This window comes from Canis lupus, chromosome 8 (genome assembly GCF_011100685.1).
Source record: "Canis lupus familiaris isolate Mischka breed German Shepherd chromosome 8, alternate assembly UU_Cfam_GSD_1.0, whole genome shotgun sequence".
Lineage (NCBI taxonomy): Eukaryota > Metazoa > Chordata > Mammalia > Carnivora > Canidae > Canis > Canis lupus.
This window is the reverse complement of record NC_049229.1, coordinates 47,793,446-47,816,253: the sequence shown is the minus strand read 5'-3', so window position 1 is coordinate 47,816,253 and position 22,808 is coordinate 47,793,446. Positions and strand designations below refer to the sequence as shown.

At 49.0% G+C, this 22,808-nt stretch overlaps 1 protein-coding gene across 5 annotated transcripts; it reads left to right on the top strand.

Moving 5' to 3' along the window:
- The first annotated feature begins 4,172 nt into the window (after positions 1-4,172).
- Positions 4,173-22,799, top strand: ABCD4 (ATP binding cassette subfamily D member 4). 5 transcript variants are annotated; one of them, XM_038545262.1, is made up of 19 exons: positions 4,173-4,503; positions 10,131-10,249; positions 10,393-10,520; positions 11,657-11,796; positions 13,346-13,462; positions 13,820-13,945; positions 14,546-14,596; positions 16,009-16,103; positions 16,363-16,484; positions 16,592-16,683; positions 16,853-16,942; positions 18,684-18,892; positions 19,073-19,164; positions 19,676-19,712; positions 20,086-20,135; positions 20,972-21,024; positions 21,305-21,381; positions 22,009-22,124; positions 22,302-22,799. In XM_038545262.1, exons 2-19 carry the CDS (start codon positions 10,216-10,218, stop codon positions 22,368-22,370), a joined length of 1,698 nt encoding a protein of 565 aa, XP_038401190.1. In that variant the 5' UTR covers positions 4,173-4,503; positions 10,131-10,215; the 3' UTR covers positions 22,371-22,799. The 5 variants fall into 5 exon arrangements, 4 of the variants coding, with proteins under 4 accessions (XP_038401190.1, XP_038401189.1, XP_038401191.1 ...); XR_005363527.1 differs by lacking the exon at positions 4,173-4,503 and adding an exon at positions 6,432-6,584 and having other exon boundaries at positions 21,325-21,381; XM_038545261.1 differs by lacking the exon at positions 4,173-4,503 and adding an exon at positions 6,432-6,584.
- The last annotated feature ends 9 nt before the right edge of the window (positions 22,800-22,808 follow it).

The following is a 22,808-nucleotide window of genomic DNA, read 5'->3' as shown; positions in this document are numbered from 1 at the left end:
ACTTTTTTTTTAAGTAAGCTCTACACCCAGTGAATTCCTGTCTCAGAGAGAAGAGGCGCATGCTCTCCCTGCTAAGCCAGCCAGGCACCCCTGAAGGAATTATTCTCATCCCCAATCTTAGCTCCTCACTACTCAGATTACTCTGGGGTCAGGGAATCCTTGAGTGACTTTGAATAGGAAGGCTCCAACTTTTTAACAGACATGCCATTCAGGGGCATGATCTTCCTAATATGATTGACTTCTGGAGTGGGAACAGGCCCAGATGGCTTCAAATCAAGAAGACTTGACAGCAGGGCTCTGCTCAACTAACAATGTTATTCCTCTTGCCCTGTCCTCTTTTTGTCTGGAAACAAATTTAACATGCTGGTGTCATACAGGAAAGCTGCCTTCCAGCCTTTGAACTAGCTGCACTGCAGGTGTTTCAACCTTGTCAGCCCAGAGGATACATTTCAGATTAAGTGATTATTCTTGAGTATTTTTACACACTGTCTCATCTTTTTCAAGAACATTCACATGGCTCAGTGATTTCATGTCTATGAACCGCAGGTCCACTTTACTAGCCTAATTTTATATACAGGGAAATTAGGGGTTAGATGATTAACTTTATTTATTACTATTTACTGAACACCTTCTATGTGCCAGGCACTGGGCTCGGTGATGCAGGAAATGAGGATCACGAGGCAGGCATGCAGGGGCGATAGGCAAGGAACACTGTCTATAACAGAGGTGTGAACCGAGAGCTGGGAGAACCAGAAGGTGATGTGGTTGTTTCTATATTGGGAGACAACTTTTAGGAAGGTTTTATTGTGTGGGTAACATTTTTTTTTTTTTAAACCACTTTATTTTTGTTTATTTATTTTAAAGATCTTATTTATTTATTCATGAGGGACACAGAGAGAGAAAAAGGCAGAGACACAGGCAGAGGGAGAAGCAGGCTCCACGCAGGGAGCCCAACATGGGACTCCATCCCGGGTCTCCAGGATCAGGCCCTGGGCTGAAGGCGGCACTAAACCGCCTAGCCACCTGGGCTGCCCTAAAAACCCACTTTAAACATACAGGCTCTTTTGTTCAAACTGTTCTCTTTCTTTCTTTCTTTCTTTTTTTTTTTTTTTTTTTTTAAGATTTTATTTATTTATTCTTGAGAGATACAGAGAGAGAGAGGCAGAGACACAGGCAGAGGGAGAAACCGGTTCCATGCAGGGAGCTTGATGTGGGACTAGATCCCGGGTCTCCAGGATCACACCCCGGGCTGCAGGCAGCGTTAAGCCGCTGCACCACCGGGACTGCCCCAAACTGTCCTCTTTCTATTTCTTGCTTTTTTTTTTTTTTAAGATTTTATCCATTCATTCATGAGAGACACACAGAGAGAGGTAGAGACATAGGCAGAGGGAGAAGCAAGCTCCCTGTAGGGAACCCAATGCAAGACTCTATCCCAGGACCCCGGGATCACACCCTGAGCCAAAGGCAGATGCTCAGCTACTGAGCCCCCAGGTGCCCCAGATTCCAATTATTTTCAATGGGTACATACTCAAACACACAGAAACGTGTATCTAAAAAAAAAAAATTATGGACTATGGCTTCTTTTAAACCTAACCATTTTTTGGCTATATCCAAGGATAGTCATTGCTGCAGTCTATTTTTTAGTAAGAGAATATAGCCTACTAAAATGTCCATCAGTGGGCAGCCCTGGTGGCTCAGAGGTTTAGCACCTGCCTTCAGCCCAGGGCATGATCCTGGAGACCCAGAATCAAGTCCCACGTCAGGCTCCCTGCATGGAGCCTGCTTCTCCCTCTGCCTGTGTCTCTGTCTCTCTCTCTCTCTGTGTCTCTCATGGATAAATAAATAAAATCTTAAATAAATAAATAAAATAAAATGTCCATCAGTGGGAAGCTGCATAAATAATTCCTCTTTAGGTTGTGTATTTTACAGTGGAAAAAAATGAGATAGGTATGTATGGTATGTGTGGAGGCCGAGAAAATTAGGCCATTCCACTGTGTTAGCACAAGTACAGCCATCCCAGGCCCCTGTGAATAAGAGCTGAAATTTACATTACTTCAGTTACAGGAAGAAAACAGCTTACAGCTTAAGGCCCTAGAAAGCCCTATATTAGAATGAGAACAGAGCCCAAGCCAGTGGCAGGAAGCCCCATATTAGAATGAGAACAGAGCTCAATGCCCTTGAAAGCCCCATATCAGAATGTAAGCAGAACTTGAGAAGCTCCTGCACCCCTTCTGGAGGTCCCCTAGACCAGCCCATAAAACTAAGCTGAAACCCACGTCCAGGTCAAGTCCCTGCTCCACTGTGTCCGGTATACTTGGACCCAAGCTCGAGCTTGTAAATAAACCCTCATCAGTGTCGGCTTCTTGGTGGTTTCTCAGATTCACAATCTTGGGCACAACAGTATGGAACAATCTCCAAGGTAAACTATAAAGCACAAAAAGCTGGGGTGCCTGGGTGGCTCAGTCAGTTAACTGTGGGACTTTTGATTTTGGCTTAGGTCATGATCTTAGGGTCGGGAGATTGAGTCCCAAGTAAAAGCTAACACGCTTGGCAGTAAGTCTGCTTGAGATTCTCTCTCTCCTCCATCCCTCTGCCCCTACACCCACTCAATGTGCATGTGTGTGTTCTCTCTCAATCAATCTTTTTTTAAAAGTGTAATAAGCTGCAAACTGCAAGACAGAGTATTTATTTTAAAGATTTAGTTATTCATTCATTCAGAGAGAGGCAGAGACACAGGCAGAGGGAGAAGCAGGCTCCATGCAGGAAGCCCGACGTGGGACTAGATCCTGGATATCCAGGATCACAACCCGGGCTGCAGACGGCGCTAAACCGCTGCGCCACCGGGGCTGCCCAAGACAGAGTATTTAAAAGGAAAAGATGGGTGTGTGTGTGAGAGAGAGAGAGAATAATAATCACACATAAGTTTGTATATAGATAAAACATTTTTGGAAAAATTCCTAAGAAACCATAAACCGTAGTTGTCTCTGGGATGGAAGAGACGTATTTTTCATTATATACCCCATCATCCTGAGTGAACTCTTTCGCTATGCATTTTAACATTTTTCTTTCTTCCTTTTTTTTTTTTTTAAGATTTTTATTTAGTTATTTGAGAGAGAAAGGAAGAGAGAATGCACACGCAGGGGGAGGAACAGAAGAGAGGGAGAAGCAGGCTCCCTGCTGAGCAGGGAGTCAGGATGCTAGGCTCAGTTCCAGGACCTTAAGATCATGACTTGAGCCAAAGGCAGACACTTAACCAAGTGAGCTACCGGAGGCACCTCTTTTCCCTCCCTCAAAAAAAAAAAAAAAAAAAAAATCCAGATTTTTTTTTTAAATTTTTATTTATTTATGATAGTCACACACAGAGAGAGAGGCAGACATAGGCAGGGGGGGGAAAGCAGGCTCCATGCACCAGGAGCCCGACGTGGGATTCGATATCGGGTCTCCAGGATCGCATCCTGGGCCAAAGGCAGGCGCCAAACCGCTGCACCACCCAGGGATCCCTTTTTTGTAATCTCTATATCTAGTGTGGGGCTCAAACTCCTAACACCTGAGATCAAGAATCACATCCTCTTCTACTGAGCCAGGCAGGCACCCCAATTAACTAGCGCCTGGCACATAGAACGTGTTCAGTTTAAATTTTCAATTAAAAAGCTAGTTAAGGGACGCCTGGGTAGCTCAGCAGTTGAGTGTCTGCCTTGGGCTCAGGGTGTGATCCTGGCCTCCGGGAACGGAGTACCTTACATAGTTACATATTTACATATTTCACATGTACTATTTCCCACAACAATCATTATTACATTTCACAGATAAGGAAACTGAGGCACCTTGACCAAGGTCACACAGATATTTGGTGGTGGAGTAGGAATTTGAACCCATGTAACCTGGCTCTGAAGTCCATGCTCTTAAACCATCTTGGTGATGACAGGGCTCTCCTGTTAAGAGCTGCAAAGTGTATTCTACAAAGTGATTGTGTCACACTTTATCTAACCAGTCCTCCTTTGATATGCATTCTGGTTGCTTCTGGGATTTCGCAATTAAGTACCATGCTGCAGAAACACTCCTGTGATTAACCTTTGTGCTCTTGAGTAAATAGTTTTCTAAGAGAAGCCTGGAAGTGAAACCACTGCATCATCTAAAATTTGATAGTTATTGCCAAGTTACTTCCCTTTGTTTTATTTAACCAGTTTGTCCTCCCCTTGTCTATGTAGGAGAATGAGGAAGTAGCCCAGGAGTCCAGTAGGTACAAAGGGGGAAGCTCTGTCCTAGCTGAAAAGAGGATGAACAGAGACACTGACCTGTGTTTGGTGAAGTTGCCTAGTTCATCTTTGCTCAACAAATATTTATTGTGCCCTTCCTGAGTGTGTTTGGACAATGGAGACAGAGTCATGGTGAACACACAGACATGGTGGGTGCCTTCATGGAGCGGACAGTCTGTGGAGAGAGGCGTTAATGAAGTTAACACAGAATGAAAGTATAACAACAATGTTCAATAAGTGCTATCAGGTGAGAAAATGGAGTGCTATGGGAGGGAATAATGGAGTCTTTCTTTAGAGAGGGTGGTCAGGAGAGGACCTTCTGGGGAAGAGACATTAAGCTGGGGACCGGAGGAAGAGTAAAAATTAACAGAAATGTTGAGGGGAACAGGATTGTTTCCTGGCCCCTAAAGAAGTTGGAGTGGTAGGTGGGGCCAAGGCCCTAGAGACTTTTTTTTTCTTTTGCCCTAGAGCCTTTTGAAGCACTGAAAGGTTTAAGTGAGGTGTTGATCTCCTTTGTTTTTGCAGATTTCCTTCCTGCTATGAAGGAACTGGTTTAGAGAAGGAACAAGAATTTAAGTGGGGAAACCAGTTAGGAGGTTGGCCTTAGGTGGTGGAGGAGGAACCTATAGTGTAAAAGAGTCTCCAAAAATGCTTCAATCAACTGCCATGTGTAGACCTCATTTGGATCCTGATTTTTTTTTTTTTTTTTTAAGCTTTTACTTACTTGAGAGAGTGCCGGAGCACAGTGCTGAAGGACAAAGGGAGAGGGAGAGGCAGAGGAAAAGAATCTTAACCTGACTCTGCTGAGCACGGAGCCCCACTACCCTGAGATCATGACTTGAGCTGAAACCAAGAGTCCAAGGCTTAACCGACTACCATTCAGGCACCCTTGGATCCTGATTTTTTTAACTGTTAAAAAAAAAAAAAAAAAATCACAGCTGGGGACAATTAGAAATTTGACAGTATATTTGCTATTAAGGAATTAATTAAAAAATTTTTAGTGTTCTGTCGGGTTTCCCACTATCCCCACTCCTGGATTAAACAGTTGGAAATTATCTAGTAGATAATTTACAAATATGAGCTAATATATTAATGAATGATATGATATATATGGCATTTTGTTATTCCTTTTTCCTTTGCAGGTATTTACATGTATATTTTCATAGTTGAGATCATACTTAAATCCAGTTGGTGGGCAGCCTGGGTGGCCCAGCGGTTTAGTGCCTGCCTTTGGCCCCAGGGCCTGATCCCAGGTCTGGGGATCAGGTCCCACATGGGGCTCCGGCATCTCCCTCTGCCTGTGTCTCTGCCTGTCTCTCTCTGTGTGTGTGTGTGTCTCTCATGAACAAATAAATAAAATATTTAAAAAAAAAAAAAAAGAAAGAAGATCACTGTGGCTTCTTTGGGAGAATATACGAAACATCTATATTCCCCACAGGTGCAGAGGGGCGCTGGCTTCCACTTCGCCAGGACGGTCGGGTTCGGGGGTTCGGGTTGCCGGGCTGAGCAGGGGCGGGGGGCTGGGCTGTTGGCCTTGCTTACTCTGGGTCTTCAGTTGGAATGTGGCTGGCCCATGCTGGATTTATGTTTCATGCTGTACCTATTACAAGAAGGATCTCTCTTTCAAGCTGTACGTTTATAAAAACCGATCATATACTGTATATATAAAAATGTTAAGATGGTAGAAACACGTATGAATGTACTAAGTAGTATTCCACTGTACTTATTCATAAGGTAGGTTTTATTACAAGACTCCCACCAGGTACTTCTTTTTTTTTTCCCACCAGGTACTTAACAAATGTGCACTACTCCTTTTCAACTGTAGAATCAGTGTTACTGCTTTCTAGCCCAGCCCCTGCAGACCCTCCCCAACTCTTTCTCTGTAGGTAATTTCCTCTGTCCCGTGTCCCTCCCCCTACCTCCTAAATAAATAAAGGAATCAGTGAACCACACACACACACACACACACACACAAAAATCCGAGTCTAAAATACTTTAAACAGTCCCGTTCCGCAGCTATTCTGGTCAAAAAGGAAACCTCCCCGATCCAGCAGGGGGCGCTGCAGGCGCCGCGTCGACAGAATGTGGCGCTCCGCCCTCTTTGGTTCTTTTCGACCTCCGTGGGTCGCTTCCGGGAGCGGCCGCGTCTCCCGGCGCCGTCCTCTCTATCCGCCCGTCTCTGTGGTCGCCGTGGCCCCGCCCCTCTTGGGCGGGAGGCGTGGTCTTTGGACTTTTTTGCCGGGGCCGACTCCGGGCTAGCGGGGCCCGCGCCGAGGGTGGAACCCGGCTCATGGCGGCCCGGGGGCCCGCGGCCAGGGCTGGCGCCAGGTGAGCGGGGCGGCTGGGGAGGCGAGCTGGGCTGGGTGGCTTGAAGAGCCCCGGCCCCCGCGAAGGAGGATCCCGCTCGGGGTGCGGGATCCTGTCGCTCAGAGCCTCGGTGCTCGGGATTGGGTTGGTCCTCCTCAGCTCCTGACACACTGCGGTCCGCTGCACGGCCCCTCTTTGTGTTTTAATTTATTACCTTCCTCCCTTCGTTCCTTTTTCTCAATCCCGTTTCGCCCCCTTTACTCAGACACCCGCTGGTGTATTGAAAAACTCTTACCTTGAAAGGTACAGAGGTTTTGAATTCCTGTGAAGGATCATAGGCTGTGATTTTTATTTTTATGTTTTTTGTTTTGTTTTGTTTTGTTTTGTTTTGTTTTTGCTGTGACTTTTAATTTTTTATTTTTTTAAAAATATTTTATTTATTTATTCATTAGAGACACACAGAGAGAGGCAGAGACACAGGCAGAGGGAGAAGCAGGCTCCATGCAGGGAGCCTGATGTGGGACTCGATCCCGTGACTCTAGGATCACGCCCTGGGCCAAAGGCCGGTGCTAAACCTGCTGAGCCACCCAGGGATCCCCTGCTGTGACTTGTTTTTTTTTTTTTTTTTCCCTGCTGTGACTTTTTAAAAAATCTTTTTGCTCAACGTTGTGTTTTTGAGATCATACGTTCAATAGTAACCTCGTTTCTATTTCTGAGGGCTGCATATATCTTATGTACTTTATTTATTTATTTATTTATTTTTAAAAATTTTATTTATTTATTCATGAGACACAGAGAGAGAGAGAGAGGCAGAGACACAGGCAGAGGGAGAAGCAGGCTCCACGCAGGGAGCCCGACGTGGGACTCGATCCCAGGTCTCCAGGTTCACCCCGTGGGCCGAAGGCAGGCACCAACCAAACTGCTGAGCCACCCAGGGATCCCCCATGCTCTAGGTTTTAATTTCTTGTTGGTTTTACACTCTGCACATACCTTCCTTGAATCTTTTATTTTTTCTTTAAGATTCTTTTTATTTATTCATGAGAGACACAGAAAGAGAGAGAGGCAGAGACACAGGCAGAGGGAGAAGCAGACTCCATGCAAGGAGCCCATGCAGGACTCAATCCCAGGACCCCAGGATCACACTCTGAGCCAAGGGCAGACGCTCAACTGGTGAGCCATCCAGGTGTCCTGGGGAGAGAAACTCTTAAGCAGGCTTCACACTCAGTGCAGAGGCTGACATGAGGCTTGATCTCACGACCCTGAGATCACGACCTAAGCCGAAATCAAGAGTCAGATGCCCAACTACCTGAGCCACCCAGGCACCCCTGATTATCTTACAACTGATGGTTTGGGTCTCCTTTTCCTTTCCTTTTTTTTTTTTTTTTTTTCCCTTTTCCTTTCCTATTCTTCACAGTTGCCCTTAGCTATTATGGGCCTTTATATATTTCCATATAAAGTTCCTCAGAGAAGTTCCGCTGTGATTGGGTTGTTGTTTTTTTAAGATTTTATTTATTTATTCATGAGAGACACAGAGAGAGAGAGAGAGAGAGAGAGAGAGAGAGAGAGAGAGAGAGGCAGAGACACAACAGGCAGAGGGAGAAGCAGGCTCCATGCAGGGAGCCTGAGCAGGACTTGATCCCGGGTCTCCAGGATCACACCCTGGGCTGAAGGTGGCGCTAAACCGTTGAGCCACCTGGGCTGCTCTGTGATTGGTATTATATTAAATTTATATAGACTACTTTTGTTTGAAATGAAGTCTTTATAATGTTAAGTCATGCCAACTCTATTTAAGTCTTCTTTCACATCCTATAATAGAGCTTTCATTTTTTTTCTAAGATGTCTTTATACTAGGGCACTTGGCTGGCTCAGTAGAGCCTGCAATTCTTGATCTTTGGATTGTGAGTTTGAACCCCACATTGGGTATAGAGATTACTTAAAAATAAAATCTAAAAAAATATGTGGGGCACATGGGTGCCTCAGTCGGTTAAGCATCTGACTATTGCTCTCAGCTCAGGTCTTGATCTCAGGGTTGTGAGTTCAAGCCCCATGTTGGGCTCCATGCTGGACATGGGGCCTACTTTAAAAAAAAAAAAAAAAAAGAGGGATCCCTGGGTGGCGCAGCGGTTTAGCGCCTGCCTTTGGCCCAGGGCGCGATCCTGAAGACACAGGATTGAATCCCATGTCAGGCTCCCGGTGCATGGAGCCTGCTTCTCTCTCTGCCTATGTCTCTGCCTCTCTCTCTCTCTCTCTCTCTCTCTCTCTGTGACTATCATAAATAAATAAAATAAAACAATTTAAAAAAAGAAAAAAAAAGATATACTTTTTTAAAATTTTTTATTTTTATTTTTTTTTTAAGTTTTTTTTTTTTTGTTTTTTATTTATTTATGATAGTCACACAGAGAGAGAGAGAGAGAGAGAGGCAGAGACACAGGCAGAGGGAGAAGCAGGCTCCATGCACCGGGAGCCCGACGTGGGACTCGATCCCGGGTCTCCAGGATCGCGCCCCAGGCCACGCGCCCCAGGCCAAAGGCAGGCGCCAAACCCCTGCGCCACCCAGGGATCCCTAAAATTTTTTATTTTTTAAATATTTTATTTATTTATTCATTATAGTCACACAGAGAGGCAGAGACACAGGCAGAGGGAGAAGCAGGCTCCATGCAGGGAGCCCGACGTGGGACCCGATCCCGGGTCCAAAGGCCAAAGGCAGGCGCCAAACCGCTGCACCACCCAGGGATCCCTTATAGGTTATTTTTAAAAGTTAATTCCTGCATGTTTCATAGTTGTTTTAAAGCATTTCTTTTGTAAGTGACATCTTATTTTCTTTGTATTTTCCAGTTGGTTATTGTTGGTATAGAACACTATTGATATTTGTATGTTAACCATGTATCTAGTTGAACTTTTTTTTTTTTTTTTAAGATTTTATGTATTTATTAGAGACAGGTACGAGCAGGGAGGAGGGGCATAAGGAGAGGGAGAAGCAGGCTCCCTACTCAGCGGGGAGCCTGACGTGGGGCTCAATCCCAGGACCCTGGGATCATGACCTGAGCCAGAGGCAGATGCTTAACAGACTGAGCCACCCAGCTCCTAGCTGAGCTTGTTTTATATCCAGCATTTGTCTATTGATTTGCTGCTTGCTGTACAAATGATCACATTATCTGCAAATAAAGACAATTTAATCTCTTCCCTTTTAATTCTTTTGCTTCATTTATTTTTCTTCCTTTATTGATTTAGCCAGGACCTTAAAATCCTTGATGGGCTTTCTTGTTGTGTTTGTGACCATAAAGAGGATGTGGCTAAAGTTTCTTCATTAACTATGTTTGTTTTGGTTTTTTTGTTTTTTGCTGTAAATTTTTGGTAAATAACCTTTTATAGCATTTACCAGCTTAAAGAAGTTCTTTTCTCTCCCTGGTCTGTTTCCAGCCTACTACCTTCAGCATTCATATAAGCCATTCTTCCTCCATGGCATGGACCCCTCCCCAGAACAATGTTGATAAACTTGGTAACTGCTCCTTAAGGCTTAACTGCCCTCTTAGGTTTCTCTCGACTTCTCTTACATCTCTTCTTCAGGCCCAAGTTAGATCTGCAATTTCTCCAGCGGTTCCTGCAGATACAGAAGGTTTTGTTTCCCTCTTGGTCATCACAGAATGCCTTGATGTTCCTGACCCTGTTGTTTGTGGCCCTACTGGGTGAGTGAGTGATCCCAAGCTCCAGAGGGAGGGCAGCCTTGGTTTGGGGGTCCCTTCTCTCTGGGGAGTTGATAAGGCAAGGACTCAAGGGGAAGCCTTTCTGACCCTTCATCACTGAGTTCTGGCCCCTCTCTCCACCCCAGAACAACTGGTGATATACCAGGTTGGCTTGATCCCCAGTCAGTACTATGGGGTCCTGGGAAACAAAGACTTGGATGGGTTTAAAACCCTGACATTCCTGGCTGTCATGCTCATCGTTCTCAACTCCATGGTAAGGTTTTCTCCCTGTGTTTCTCTTCCTCTCCAGCCTAGGGTCAGCAGAATGCTAGGAAGCAGGAATCAAGCTATGGGAGTATGTTCCCTCCCTTTTCTGGGAACTGGAGGTCAGAACTGTGCACAGGGCATTGATTTTTCTTTTGGTCCCAATTCCTTGGATGTTTCAAGCTCCCAGGGCTAGGCCATGAGGTTGTGGTTTAATTCAGAATACAGCAGAAATGATCTCGTCCCTTCCATTTCCAGAAGTCTTGCTTCAGGGAACTCCAAGCACTTGAAAACTGGGGTGAGCCAGGGGGCTATTGCTTCTCTGTGGGGCTGAGGCCGTGGTTCAGCCTGGTGCCATGGCACCCCTCCCAGCCTCTGCACCTGCTGCTTTCCCTCACAGCCTCCTCCTTCCCCACCCCTCTTCACTTGGGCAATGCCTGCTCACTGTTCAAGGTTCTGCTATTGTCACCTCCTTCAAGTCCTCAACTTTCTCCATGTTTCCTCCACCAAACTCTGCCCTCTTCTCTGTGGAACTAATACTGAGTTAACCTCTGCTGTAGCACTCCTCACACCCAGGTAATTGTTTCCTTGCCACACTGAGCTTATTGTCCTTGCCTTGCCTTGGGCTTAGCATTCAGGTGCTCCATCAGTGGTGAACCATGAGAGTCAGGCCTCTGCTAGGACTCACGCCTAATGTTCTGTCTGCCTGTACTACCTGTTTCCTTCAGGAAGCCCCTCCTCATCACCCTTGGGCGCTTTTGATGGGTCTTCTGGCATTAAGCACGCATACAGAACCCTGTTCCAAGTTTGGGGAAACAAAAGTAAGAACATAAATGGCATAGAAGATGCCATCCCCAGTCTCCAGAAGGTCACCTGCTCTCAGAATAAGACAGTACAATATAAAGAGGCCAGAGGGCCTTAGCTTTGGCAAGCCCCTCAGCCCATGGTGGAGGAATGAGCATAAGAGGAAAGAATCCCCTGACTTGACACTTTAAGCCAGTGGAAGTGCTGAGTGGATGGAGAATAATCAGAGTGGGCTGGGACCGGTCAGCAGAGGCTTTCTGCCAGCGCTGAGCTCCTCGCTGAGACCTGCAGTAAGCCATCTCTCGCTCTCCCTCACTGCCTCTTGCTTCCCCCATTGCACAGCTGAAGAGCTTTGACCAGTTCACCTGCAACCTGCTGTATGTGAGCTGGAGAAAGGACCTCACCGAGCACCTTCACCACCTCTACTTCCAGGGCCGCGTGTACTACACCCTCAACGTGCTGCGGGATGACGTCGATAACCCGTAGGCGCCCCCTTTCAGTCCCCCTGCCCTCTGCGGGGTCCTCTTGGTCCGGCTTAACCCCGGAGAGTCCCTGAGGCAGGCCCCTGGAGTCCCTCTGCAGTTACCTGCAAACATTAATCAGCACCCTATGGCAAGGGGAGCCTGTGGAGGAGCCCTGGAACAGCTGTAGGGCTGAGAATAGGGAACTGAGTACTAGGAGCGGTTCCCTTTTGTCCATTTTGTCGGGGATCCCTGGGTGGCACAGCGGTTTAGCGCCTGCCTTTGGCCCAGGGCGGGATCCTGGAGACCCGGGATCAAATCCCACGTCAGGCTCCTGGTGCATGGAGCCTGCTTCTCCCTCTGCCTATGTCTCTGCCTCTCTCTCTCTCTCTCTGTGTGACTATCATAAATAAATAAAAAAAAATTAAAAAAAAAAGAAAAACCCCATGTGTATGGAGATTAAAAAAATAAGCTTCTAAATAATGCCTTGATCAAAAAAAAAGAAATCAGTGAAAACTAGAAAATATTTAAAAAAAAAAAAAAATTCAGATCTTCATTCTGCTTCATTCTGTCCCTGAGCCTCAGGTTCCCTTTCTGGAAAATGGGGAGGAGAGTTCCTTTTTTTCTTTTCTTTTTTTTTTTTTGGGAGGAGAGTTCCTATTTCAAGAATATCTCAAAGGAGATTCATGCAATACATAATATGCAGCGCCTGGCATGTAGCAAGTGTTCCAATGTGAGCACTTATTACTTTCCAGGCGAGGAAAAAGGCCCAGAGAATGCAAGTGACTTGTCCAAGGTCATGTCTCAGTGGAAATGGGAGTCAGTGTGGCCCTGGTGGTGCAGTGGGCCATAGGAGTTCTCTCCTCATGCTCATTCCCTCTCCAGTCACCAACCCCAGGCACTTTGTTGCCTGGGGTGACCTTTCATCAGCCAAAGCTGAGCTTTGCAGCAGAGATTCTTGTGATTCCTGTTGCCTCTTATCTTTCTCTTCTAGGCTTCTCCATAACTCAACCCATATGAAGCTTCTGCAGCCAGATAGCTAAAATAGGGGCAGGCTCAGGCTCACAGAAGAGATTGGAGGAGCCAGATAGAGGGGCTAACTTTCCTGCTCATCCAGAAACTCAGCTCATTTACCCTCAGGTCTTTCTCTGGTGCTACTCAGAACCGGCTCAGGACTCCTGAGTACTGGCCCTTTGTTTGCTACTATTCCTGAGGGGTAAACTGAGGTACCCTGTGAAGCAATTCTTCAGAACCCTATTTATTTTTTTCTTTAAGATTTTATTTATTTATTCATGAGAGACACAGAGAGAGAGAGGCAGAGACACAGGCAGAGGGAGAAGCAGGGTTCATGCAGGGAGCCCGACACAAGACTCGATCCCGGGTCTCCAGGATCACACCCTGGGCTGAAGGCGGTGCTAAACTGCTGAGCCACCCGGGCTGCCCTTCAGAACCCTATTTAAAGGCCCTTAAAGGATCTTAGTTCCTCTAGCAAAACCAGTGCTTGTCTGGGTCCATCTTCCCCCTGGATTGTGGCTAACAGTGCTGGAAGACTCTGTGTTCTTGGCTCCAGGGACCAGCGCATCAGCCAGGATGTGGAACGGTTCTGCCGGCAGCTCAGCAGCATGGCCAGCAAGCTGATCATCTCCCCCTTCACCCTCATCTACTACACCTACCAGTGCTTCCAAAGGTGAAGCTTCTCCTCCCTGGCCAGCTGTTTCCCCCGAGGTCCCTCACTCAAACGCGCTCCCCAGGTCAGGGTCCAGAAGAGGCTGGTCTTCCCTCCCTCCCACCTGCAGCCTAGGAAGGCTTCCTGTGTCCTGTGCTCAGGCCCCTACCCTCCCTTTGGACATGTAGCATTTCAGTGTCAGGGGTCCTGGTACTCTGACAACCTAGACTGGGTATCAGATGCCCCCACACAGGAGTAGAGGTCCCACAGGACTGCTGGCTGAAATTGGATGAGGGCTACTTGAAAGTGAGCAAGAAGCCGGTCTGAGGCCTGCGGGAATATGTGACACCCCCGACCCTCCCTCTCTCTGCCTTCCAGCACAGGCTGGCTCGGGCCTATGAGCATCTTTGGGTATTTCATCCTGGGAACCCTGGTGAACAAAACGTTGATGGGGCCCATCGTGGCAAAGCTGGTGCAGCAGGAGAAGCTGGAGGGGGATTTCAGGTGTGTCTCTCTTGCTTGAGGTTTCTGGGCTGAGCGTAATGGTTAAGGAATGGGATCGGGAGTAAGACAGCCTCTTTGAATCGCAGCCTGTGCTAGTTACTAGCCTTGTGCTCTTGGGTGAGTCTTGAACCTCCCTAACTTCAGTTTTTCCATCTCTGAAATGGGGATGGTTGTACTGCCCTCAGAGGGGACTGTGAGGGGCATTACTGAGATTATAGCTGAGCAGCACCGAGACCTGTGTCTGGTTGGCCAGCATCATCCCTTGGCCTTCTGTGTGTTTCTGTTCCAACCTCCCCATTTTGGCTCAGCCAATAGATCAAGCCCCTGTGCTGTGCTTCTTGACCTCCTTCAGGTTGGGCCCCGGGAGGAGGTGGCACGGGCAGGGATGCACCTGTCCTCTAGGGAGGTGAGGGGTTGCCCTGTCTGCAGAGTTCCTCCCACCCCACCCAGGCCCTGGGATTCCCAGCCTGTGACAGCTTAAGGAGGGGCTGGGCTGAGGCAGCCAGTTTCAAGGTGGAACCAGGTTCCTCTTTGGAGGTCTGCTTCCTTGGGGACCAATACTGCCCGTTGTCAGGACACATTTCCCTTTGGTCTGCCCAGGTTCAAGCACATGCAAATCCGGGTGAATGCTGAATCTGCTGCTTTTTTCAGGTGAGTCAGGTGGGGAGAGTTTCCTTTGGTCTCATCAGAGGTGATGGTGGAGATGGCAGAAAAGGAAAGGTGAATCGTGTGGCTCTCCCACCACCGCCGAACCCAGGAGCTGAGCGTCCTTACACTTGGCTATGACCCTCTCCCCATGTCTCTCACTGTCTCTGCCTCATCCTTAGGTCCAGGTATTTGCTTCTGAAGCTGGTTGTTCCAGTGGCTCAGCATGGGGCCTAAATTTGTTCCAAGAATGAAACAAGTGAATGCTTCCTGTCTTGGTGATGACTATAAGGCATTGCCTCTGCCTGTTTTTCCATCTGTAAAATGGCTTTCTGCCAGTGCCTGTTGGCTGATCAGAGTCTCAAAAACTGATCTTTTGTCTCTGTAGGATAGGAGGGAAAGGAAGTCTCAGGAGATCGGGAGACCTGCTCCCCACAAACACTGTCCAAGTAGAACAAATATCTGATCTCTTGACAGCAGCATTGTGAAATCTCATTCCTTCCCTCAAGGTCAGGGCAGGTCCCTGCACCCTTCCTTCTTTGAGACCTCTGGAATCATTGGCCCCAGAAAAATAGCTCAGGCCCCACAAGCGTGTGTTGAAGTTAGTTGGAAGCTGTTCTTAGATCACCTGGGTCTAATAGCCCTGGGACCTTTGCGCTTGTATGTCTGCTGCATTTTGCAGCTGCTGCCACTTGGGGGCGCCAAGGATACCAGGAATCTATGAGGTGGGGTTTGGTTGTGTGATGACAGAGCCGGGGCTGCGCTAAGTGGCTTTGGGGTTCTGCAGCCTCTGGCCAAGTTCTGGGCTCTGGGGAAAGCAGGTTGGTTCTTGCAGCTCTGGATGGCTTCTTCCGTGGCTTCTCTGTCCCTCTAACACTTTCTATGGCAGGTGAAAAATGCAGTGCGTCTGCCTGCCCACCTAAACTGGGAGATCAAGGGCAGGGACTATTTTATCCACCTGTTTATCTCACTGGCTGACTGGCATAGAGCCTACCACATAGCAGCTGCTCCGTGTATAGTTGTTAATAACACGTGCTATTTATTGAGGGCCCGTCTTCAGCCTGATGCTTTCTATCTAGAAATTTTCACTCTAACTTATTTTGTGGGTATTACTAGCCCCATTTTACAGAAGACACTGAGACCCTGAGGCTTAAGTAACATCTCAGTATCACCCAGCTAGTAATTGGCCAGAGCCAGGATTTGAACCAGGTCTACCCAATCTAGAGTTCATGTTCTTTCCCCAGACAATACTGCTGAGTAAATGAAGCAGTGAATGGATGCTAGTTTCAGAAAGGGTCTGAGATGAAGACCATTTGCATGAGCTTGGTCCCTAAAGGAGAGTGTAATGAGGGATGGAGTGTCCCCCAGTCCGGCTGAGGCTTTCTAGGCCCTGTCCACATCCCAGCCTTTCTCTTCAGAGCTGGGCACGTGGAGCACACAAGGACAGATCGCAGGCTGCAGAGACTCCTTCAGACCCAGAGGGAGCTGATGTCCAAGGAGCTCTGGCTGTACAGTAGGTAGAGGGAGCCCTGGGAGGCAGAAGCCACAGGAGCGGGGTAGTCCACTTCCCTTCGCACACCTCCCTGCTGTCTCTCTGCACTACTGTTAGCTGTGGTGAAGGAATTAAGCAGAGGGAGCCACTGCCTTTGCCATGAGCATCTTTGGGAGAACGAGGATCCAGGGAATAGCTTGGTCCTCCTTGGCTTCCTCTTCCCTCAGAGCATGAGGATGGTCCCTGGGTCTCTTACCCTGGGTGTTTTTGTCCTCTGCAGTTGGGGTCAACACGTTTGACTATCTGGGCAGCATCCTGAGTTACGTTGTGATCGCCATCCCTATTTTCAGTGGTGTCTATGGAGACCTGAGCCCCACAGAGCTTAGCACTCTGGTCAGCAAGGTGAGGATCCCTTCTGGTGACCCTTCAGGCCCTCCCCTCTGCCGTTTGGCCTGGCGCCCAGGGCCTTGGAGCCAGGGCCTACGCTCACTGTTCACTGTCCTGTGCAGAATGCCTTTGTGTGCATTTACCTCATCAGCTGCTTCACCCGGCTCATCGATCTCTCCAGCACACTCTCAGATGTGGCTGGTTACACACACAGGTAAGGCTGTGTCCGGCCCCTCTCCAGGTCCTGAGGAAAGCATGTGCCGTGAGAAGTAACTGAATGAAAAAAGAAAGAGGGAAACCATATGCTAGTGGGTGTGAGAAGGAGTAACATGTTTGCCTGTCCCGCCCCGCCCCGAAAACTCAGGTTTTCACTTTTTGCCTAGGATTGGGGAACTCCAGGAGACCCTGCTGGACATGTCCCTGAAGTTACGGGGTGGCGAGATCCTGGATGAGAGTGAGTGGAACATGGACAGGTGGGTGCCAGGCTGGCAGGGCAGTGCGGTGGTGGTGGAGGCAACTCTGGGTGCCCTCAGCTTGGGTTTGCCTTGGAGCCGTGCCCTTTCCAGCTGGGCAGCAGAGTTTTGTGGAGCAGATGCCAGAGCTGCCTGCCTAGTGCCAGGCACGTTACAGGTATTCATAGGCAGCGGTACTGTTCCAGCATCTGTTCCAGCATCTGGCACCTGTTGTGGTCATTTACACCTTCCCCCAGCTGCTGGAAGCACAGTGCACACACCTGCCTGGACCCGAGATGAGAAAACAAATCTGAGTGGTATCTCCCACTGAGCCCTGCCACCTGCCCCTCGCCTTGGGGTATGCCAGCTCTCTCCTTCCCCGGCCTGGCTCACACCCACATGTGTCTTTACCCATGTCTCATTGCATGCACTCTGATGTTTCTGACCTTTCTGTGCACTGAGGATTTGTTTCATGTCCTCGCTTTTCTTTTCTTTTTTTTTTTTTTAAGATTTTATTTATTTATTCATGAGAGACACACACAGAGAGAGGCAGAGACACAGGCAGAGGGAGAAGCAGCCTCCATGCAGGGAGCCCGACGTGGGACTCGATCCTGGGACTTCAGGATTACGCCCTGGGCTGAAGGCAGCGCTAAACTACTGAGCCACCTGGGCTGCCCGTGTCCTCGCTTTCTTGGGCTAATTACCCAACTGTTCTGTGTCTCACTTTCTTCATCTCTGTGAGAGGAACAGTAATGGAACCTTCCTCTCAGGGTGGTTGTGAGGATTAGATACCATAGTCCATGGAAAGTGCTTGGACAGTGGCCACAGAGTAAGCTTTTGAAAATGGAAACAGCCTGAGGTCCAGGGCTACACACAGCTCTCTCCTTAAGGACTAAAGCCTTAACTGTTGTCCCTGTTTAGAATTCAGGCTTTATGCCACTCTGGGCCTGGGCCTGGGGAGATGGTAAGGAGACCACAGGAGACCAGAGGCTCTGTTCTCTGGGGGAGAGGGGCATCTGTGCAGAGCCAGGAACTCCAGGTCCTTTTACAACCACCACGCCCATCCTGCTATACCTGCTGGTCAACGCGCTGTGCAAACCCACTAGTTTTTAAGTTAGACAGCTTCAGCTCCGTGACACCGAGTGAGTTACTTAGCTGCCAGACTTGGTTTCCTCATCTGCGAAGTAGGGAGAATATTTGTGATCTCTAGGTGATTAAGATCAGTTACGATGGGGCTTCGCACAGCCCTACCTACCGCACAGCCCTACCTCTGTGTTAGTGTGCCTGGGCTGCCACAGCAAAATACCACAGACCGGGTGGCTTATACAACAGATATTTATTTTGTCACAGTTCTGGAGGTTGGAAGTCCAAGATCAGGGTGTTGGCTGGGTTGGTTTCTCCTGAGGCCTCTCTCCTTGGCTTGCAGATGGCCATCTTCTCGCTATGTCCTTTCCTGGCCTTTTCTCTGTGCGCGAGCGTCCCTGGTGTGTCTCCCTCCTCTTAAAAGGCCATCAGCTGTATTGGATTAGAGCTCTACCCTAATGGCCTCATTTGAATGTAATCATTTCTTTAAATACCTCCTCTTCACATGCAGTTACATTCTGAGGCACTAGGGGTTGAGACTTGCCTGCTGTTTTGAAGACACAGTTAAGCCCATAACAACCCCTTGTCCAGAGGTGAGGCCCCCAAGGAGAAGACCCTGCCCCTTGGCAGCACTGACACCACTTATCTTCCCCACACTCCCCTCATCTTCTGAACACAGGGCCCCAGGGTGGCCAGCCGCAGAGCCAGCAGACACAGCTTTTCTCCTCGAGCGGGTCTCCGTCTGTGCCCCCTCCTCTCACAAGCCCTTAATCAAGGATCTGAGCCTGAAGATCTCTGAGGGGCAGAGCCTGCTCATCACGGGCAACACAGGCACCGGCAAGAGCTCCTTGCTCAGGGTTCTAGGTGGCCTCTGGGCAAGCACACAGGGTGAGAATCGGCCCTCCCTGCCTCTGAGCCGGTGTGGCCCGGTGGTGTGCATGTGTGTGATTGTACGTGTGTGTGTATGTGCATCTGTAAAAATCCAGGCATTTTTGTCAGGGAAAGGAAATGAAAGGCATTTCCTTTCTCTGGGAGATCTCAAAATAGAGGTTTCTGTGGGCTTTACAGGCTCAGTGCAGATGCTGACGGACTTTGGACCCCATGGGGTGCTGTTCCTGCCACAAAAACCATTCTTCACTGATGGGACCCTGCGGGAGCAGGTCAGCCTGGGGCCCCCTCCTGCCTCTACCGTAACTGAGACCTCTGGCAATATGACAGGTCTCAGCTCTAGAGAGTTACGAGGCCGAAGGTGAGGTAATAAAGCTCTCCCTGCTCAGGAACTCCCTGGCTCTAAGAACATTTTATTCACATCCATGGATTGGGCCATGTAGTTAGAGCAGCTCCTGGGGGCAGGGTTAACCTGTGGAGGCCAAAACCAAATACCACATACGTTTGTTCAACACCAAGGTTGGATTCTGGCGGCCAGGTCCTTAGGAGTCTCCCAGACCCTTTCTCTGCAGCCACACATCCAAAGGTTGCAGTGACCCTGTCTCACTGTCTGCTGGCCCAGCCTCTCCCACTGGACCCTTGGCTAGGGTGTTCCTTACCGTCATCAGGGGGAGAGGACCCTGGCCTCTGGCAGTTCCTGGGGCTGTTTCTGAGGAAGGTTAGGCTGTGTACAGCACCAGTTCTCTGCCCTCACCTTAGGCCTATGTGGTTTTGTTTTATCAGGTGATATATCCCCTGAAGGAGATCTACCCGGACTCAGGTGAGCTGGGCCTCCTTGGGGCATGTCCTCCCAACTAAATTGCCCCTGCTCTGCCTTTTGGCAGAGGCTCCAGCAAGGCCGCTAGTTTGAGGTCCGTTTTTTTCTCCTCCTTCAAGTGCTTATGATTTTGGGGTCTGTACCCTGACCTCATCTTGTTCTGTCTTCCCCTCCTTGAGGAGAGACACCCATTGGAGGAAGGGAAGGGTTACTTCCTTTGCCTGGCCCTTATGTATTAAGTGCTATGACCCTGTCACTGCAGAGCCTTAGCCCTGATTCTGGCGCCCCCACCCCTGCCCCCTTGCATTATGTACCCCATCTATTCTGGGTACCCAGAAGGAGATGACTTCTTGAGGAAGGCTTCTCTGTTTTGCAGGTTCTACTGATGATGAGAGGATCCTGAGGTTTTTGGAGTTGGCAGGCCTGGTGAGTACAGGCAGGGTCCCTGAGGTCCGAGCTCACCTGGTAGCCCTGACCGCGAGTGCTGGTCCAGCAGAGCTGGCATACTGCCCTGGGCCCCAGACTAGAAGTATGAGCCTGGACGGTGGGAGTGGGGGTATAAAGTGATGGCAGCAGTTGGCCAGCTACAGGCAACAAGGGGGTACATTCTCTGAATCGAATTTTATTTTATTTTAAAAGACTTTATTTATGTATTAATGAGAGACACACCCAGAGAGAGAGAGAGAGAGGCAGAGACACAGGCAGAGGGAGAAGCAGGCTCCATGCAGGAAATCCCATGTGGGACTTGATCCTGGGTCTCCAGGATCACACCCTGGGCTGAAGGTGGCGCTAAACCGCTGAGCCACCTGGGCTGCCCTGAATTGAATTTTATTTTATTATTATTTTTAAGTTTTTTTTTTAAATTTATTTATTCATGATAGAGACAGAGAGAGAGAGAGAGAGAGGCAGAGACACAGACAGAGGGAGAAGCAGGCTCCATGCCAGGAGCCTGATGTGGGACCTGATCCCGGGACTCCAGGATTGCGCCCTGGGCCAAAGGCAGGCGCCAAACCACTGAGCCACCCAGGGATCCCCCCGAATCTAATTTTAAAATGACAATAAAACTAAGTCAGTCTGCTTTTCCTTGTCATCATGCCCCAGCAAATGTAAACAATGTAGTTGATGGGCTGTTCCTCTCTGCCTGAGGAGGATTGCTAGTGCACCACAGGGGTGTAGCTCTGTCTCAGAGATGTGTGTGATGGGATGCCAGGAAGCAGGGATGGGCCCTCTCACGGACAGCATTCCTTTTGGGTGTGTTACAGTCCAGTTTGGTGACAAGGACAGAGGGTCTGGACCAGCAAGTCGATTGGAACTGGTAAGAAGGGAGTCGGGGTGCTCCAGAGCCAGTTCTCCCGAAAGACAGTGGGTTCCAGGTATTTGCTGCTCATCAGGGACATGTTCATGCCCTCAGGAGCAATGTTTTGGCCTCATCTCATGTGGGCAGCAGGTCTAGACAGTGGTTGAAAGAGGAGGGTGATGTCCATCTGTCCTGGGGCCAGCCTCCCTGCCACAAGAACCTCTTCTTGCTTAGACACATTCTATACAAAAGCCAAGCTATAGCCTCGTCTAGCAGTCCTCTTACTCCCGTTCCTCAGGTATGATGTTCTGTCCCCAGGAGAGATGCAGAGGCTCTCCTTTGCCCGGCTTTTCTACCTACAGCCAAAGTATGCAGGTGAGTGTGCATGCCAGGTACTGTGTGCTCACAAGGGCGCGTGTGTGTGTTCATGTATAACTGGGGAGGTGTTCAGATGGGTAGGAGAGCACCGCTGTGCATGGCTGGACATCTCTGTCCCTGCAGGAGAGGATGGCAGGGCTCTGCCCACGCGGCAGCAAGGTTGGCATCCTCAGAGCAGCTCTGGATGTGTTACACACCAGTCCATAAGCATCACCATTGCAGCAGCCGGAGCCAGCCTTGAAACCTTGTGATTTTATGTGCCTCAGGCTCTGCCATTCATAAGTGGGCAACACCCCCAGTCTGCCTGGCAGAGAAATGGCAGGTGTGAACTTCTTCAGGGGCTGACATCCTTGGGGGAGGTGAGAATCCCTGCTGTGAGCGGTTCTAGGCAGTACTGCGCTTACTGTAGGCAGCTGGGGGATTTTGTCCTACTGCTTGTAGAAGGCTTCCTGGGTGAAGCCTAGCCCCCTGCTCATTTGGCCCATGCTCTTTCGACGGCAGGGGTCTCCTAAGAGCAGCTTGAGTACCAGCTGGGTACCAGCCAGAGGTGAGTGTGATTTGGAGGAGGAATAGAGGTGGGTCAGAGGCAGAACTCCATCTCTTCCCCCTGGATTCTTCCCTCAGTGCTTGATGAAGCCACCAGTGCCCTGACCGAGGAGGTAGAGAGTGAGCTCTACCGCATTGGGCAGCAGCTGGGCATGACTTTCATCAGTGTGGGACATCGACATAGCCTTGAGAAGGTACCCAAGCTCATACAGGTGGTCTCAGGAGGAGGAAGAGCCCAACGGTGGGGCCTGACCAGGGCCAAGGGCCCTTCCAGATAGGGGATATGGGTGGCAGAGAGCGCAGGGGATGGATGGCCTCCTGTTGTTGTGGCCAAGGCAGCCTGATCTCTGTGTCATGCTGGTCTCTTGCAGTTTCACTCCTTGGTTCTGAAACTCTACGGAGAAGGAAGATGGGAACTGAGCAGAATCAAAGTGGAGTGAAGCCATGTGTGGGGCTGGCTGCTGGGAAGGTGCCAAGCTCAGGGCAGATTGGCACTCCCCCAGAGAGACAAGGGGCGAGAAAAGGGGCCTGCAGGGCACGGGAGACCCCTGACCCGCCTCACATGCCCTGTTTGGAGAGTGCTGGCAATAGGGGGGGCACAGTTGGGGGGATGGCCACCTGGTCCTGCCAGGGCACCTCCTGCTACCTCCGCCAGAGCTCCCTGCACTTGCTAAAGAAAAACCTGAAAGTGGGATCTATGACAAATGTAGGATCAAATGGAGAGAGGATATTGGGCTTAAAGTCAAGAGATCCAGAAATCATTTAAATCTGTTAAATTTTGTAACAATATATTTTTACCTTTAATCAACTATTTAAATTTTATAATTTTTTTTTTAAAAAGAAAAGATAAACATTTATTAAAGATTGCAGTTTTCTCC

Bases quoted from the DNA above. Each gene is read 5' to 3' on its own strand.
- ABCD4 (XM_038545261.1), top strand. From the start codon at position 6,547: ATGGCGGCCCGGGGGCCCGCGGCCAGGGCTGGCGCCAG. The intron at 10,521-11,656 runs GTAAGGTTTTCT...CCCATTGCACAG, and splicing joins TCATCGTTCTCAACTCCATG to CTGAAGAGCTTTGACCAGTT. The intron at 19,713-20,085 runs GTGAGCTGGGCC...TCTGTTTTGCAG, and splicing joins GGAGATCTACCCGGACTCAG to GTTCTACTGATGATGAGAGG.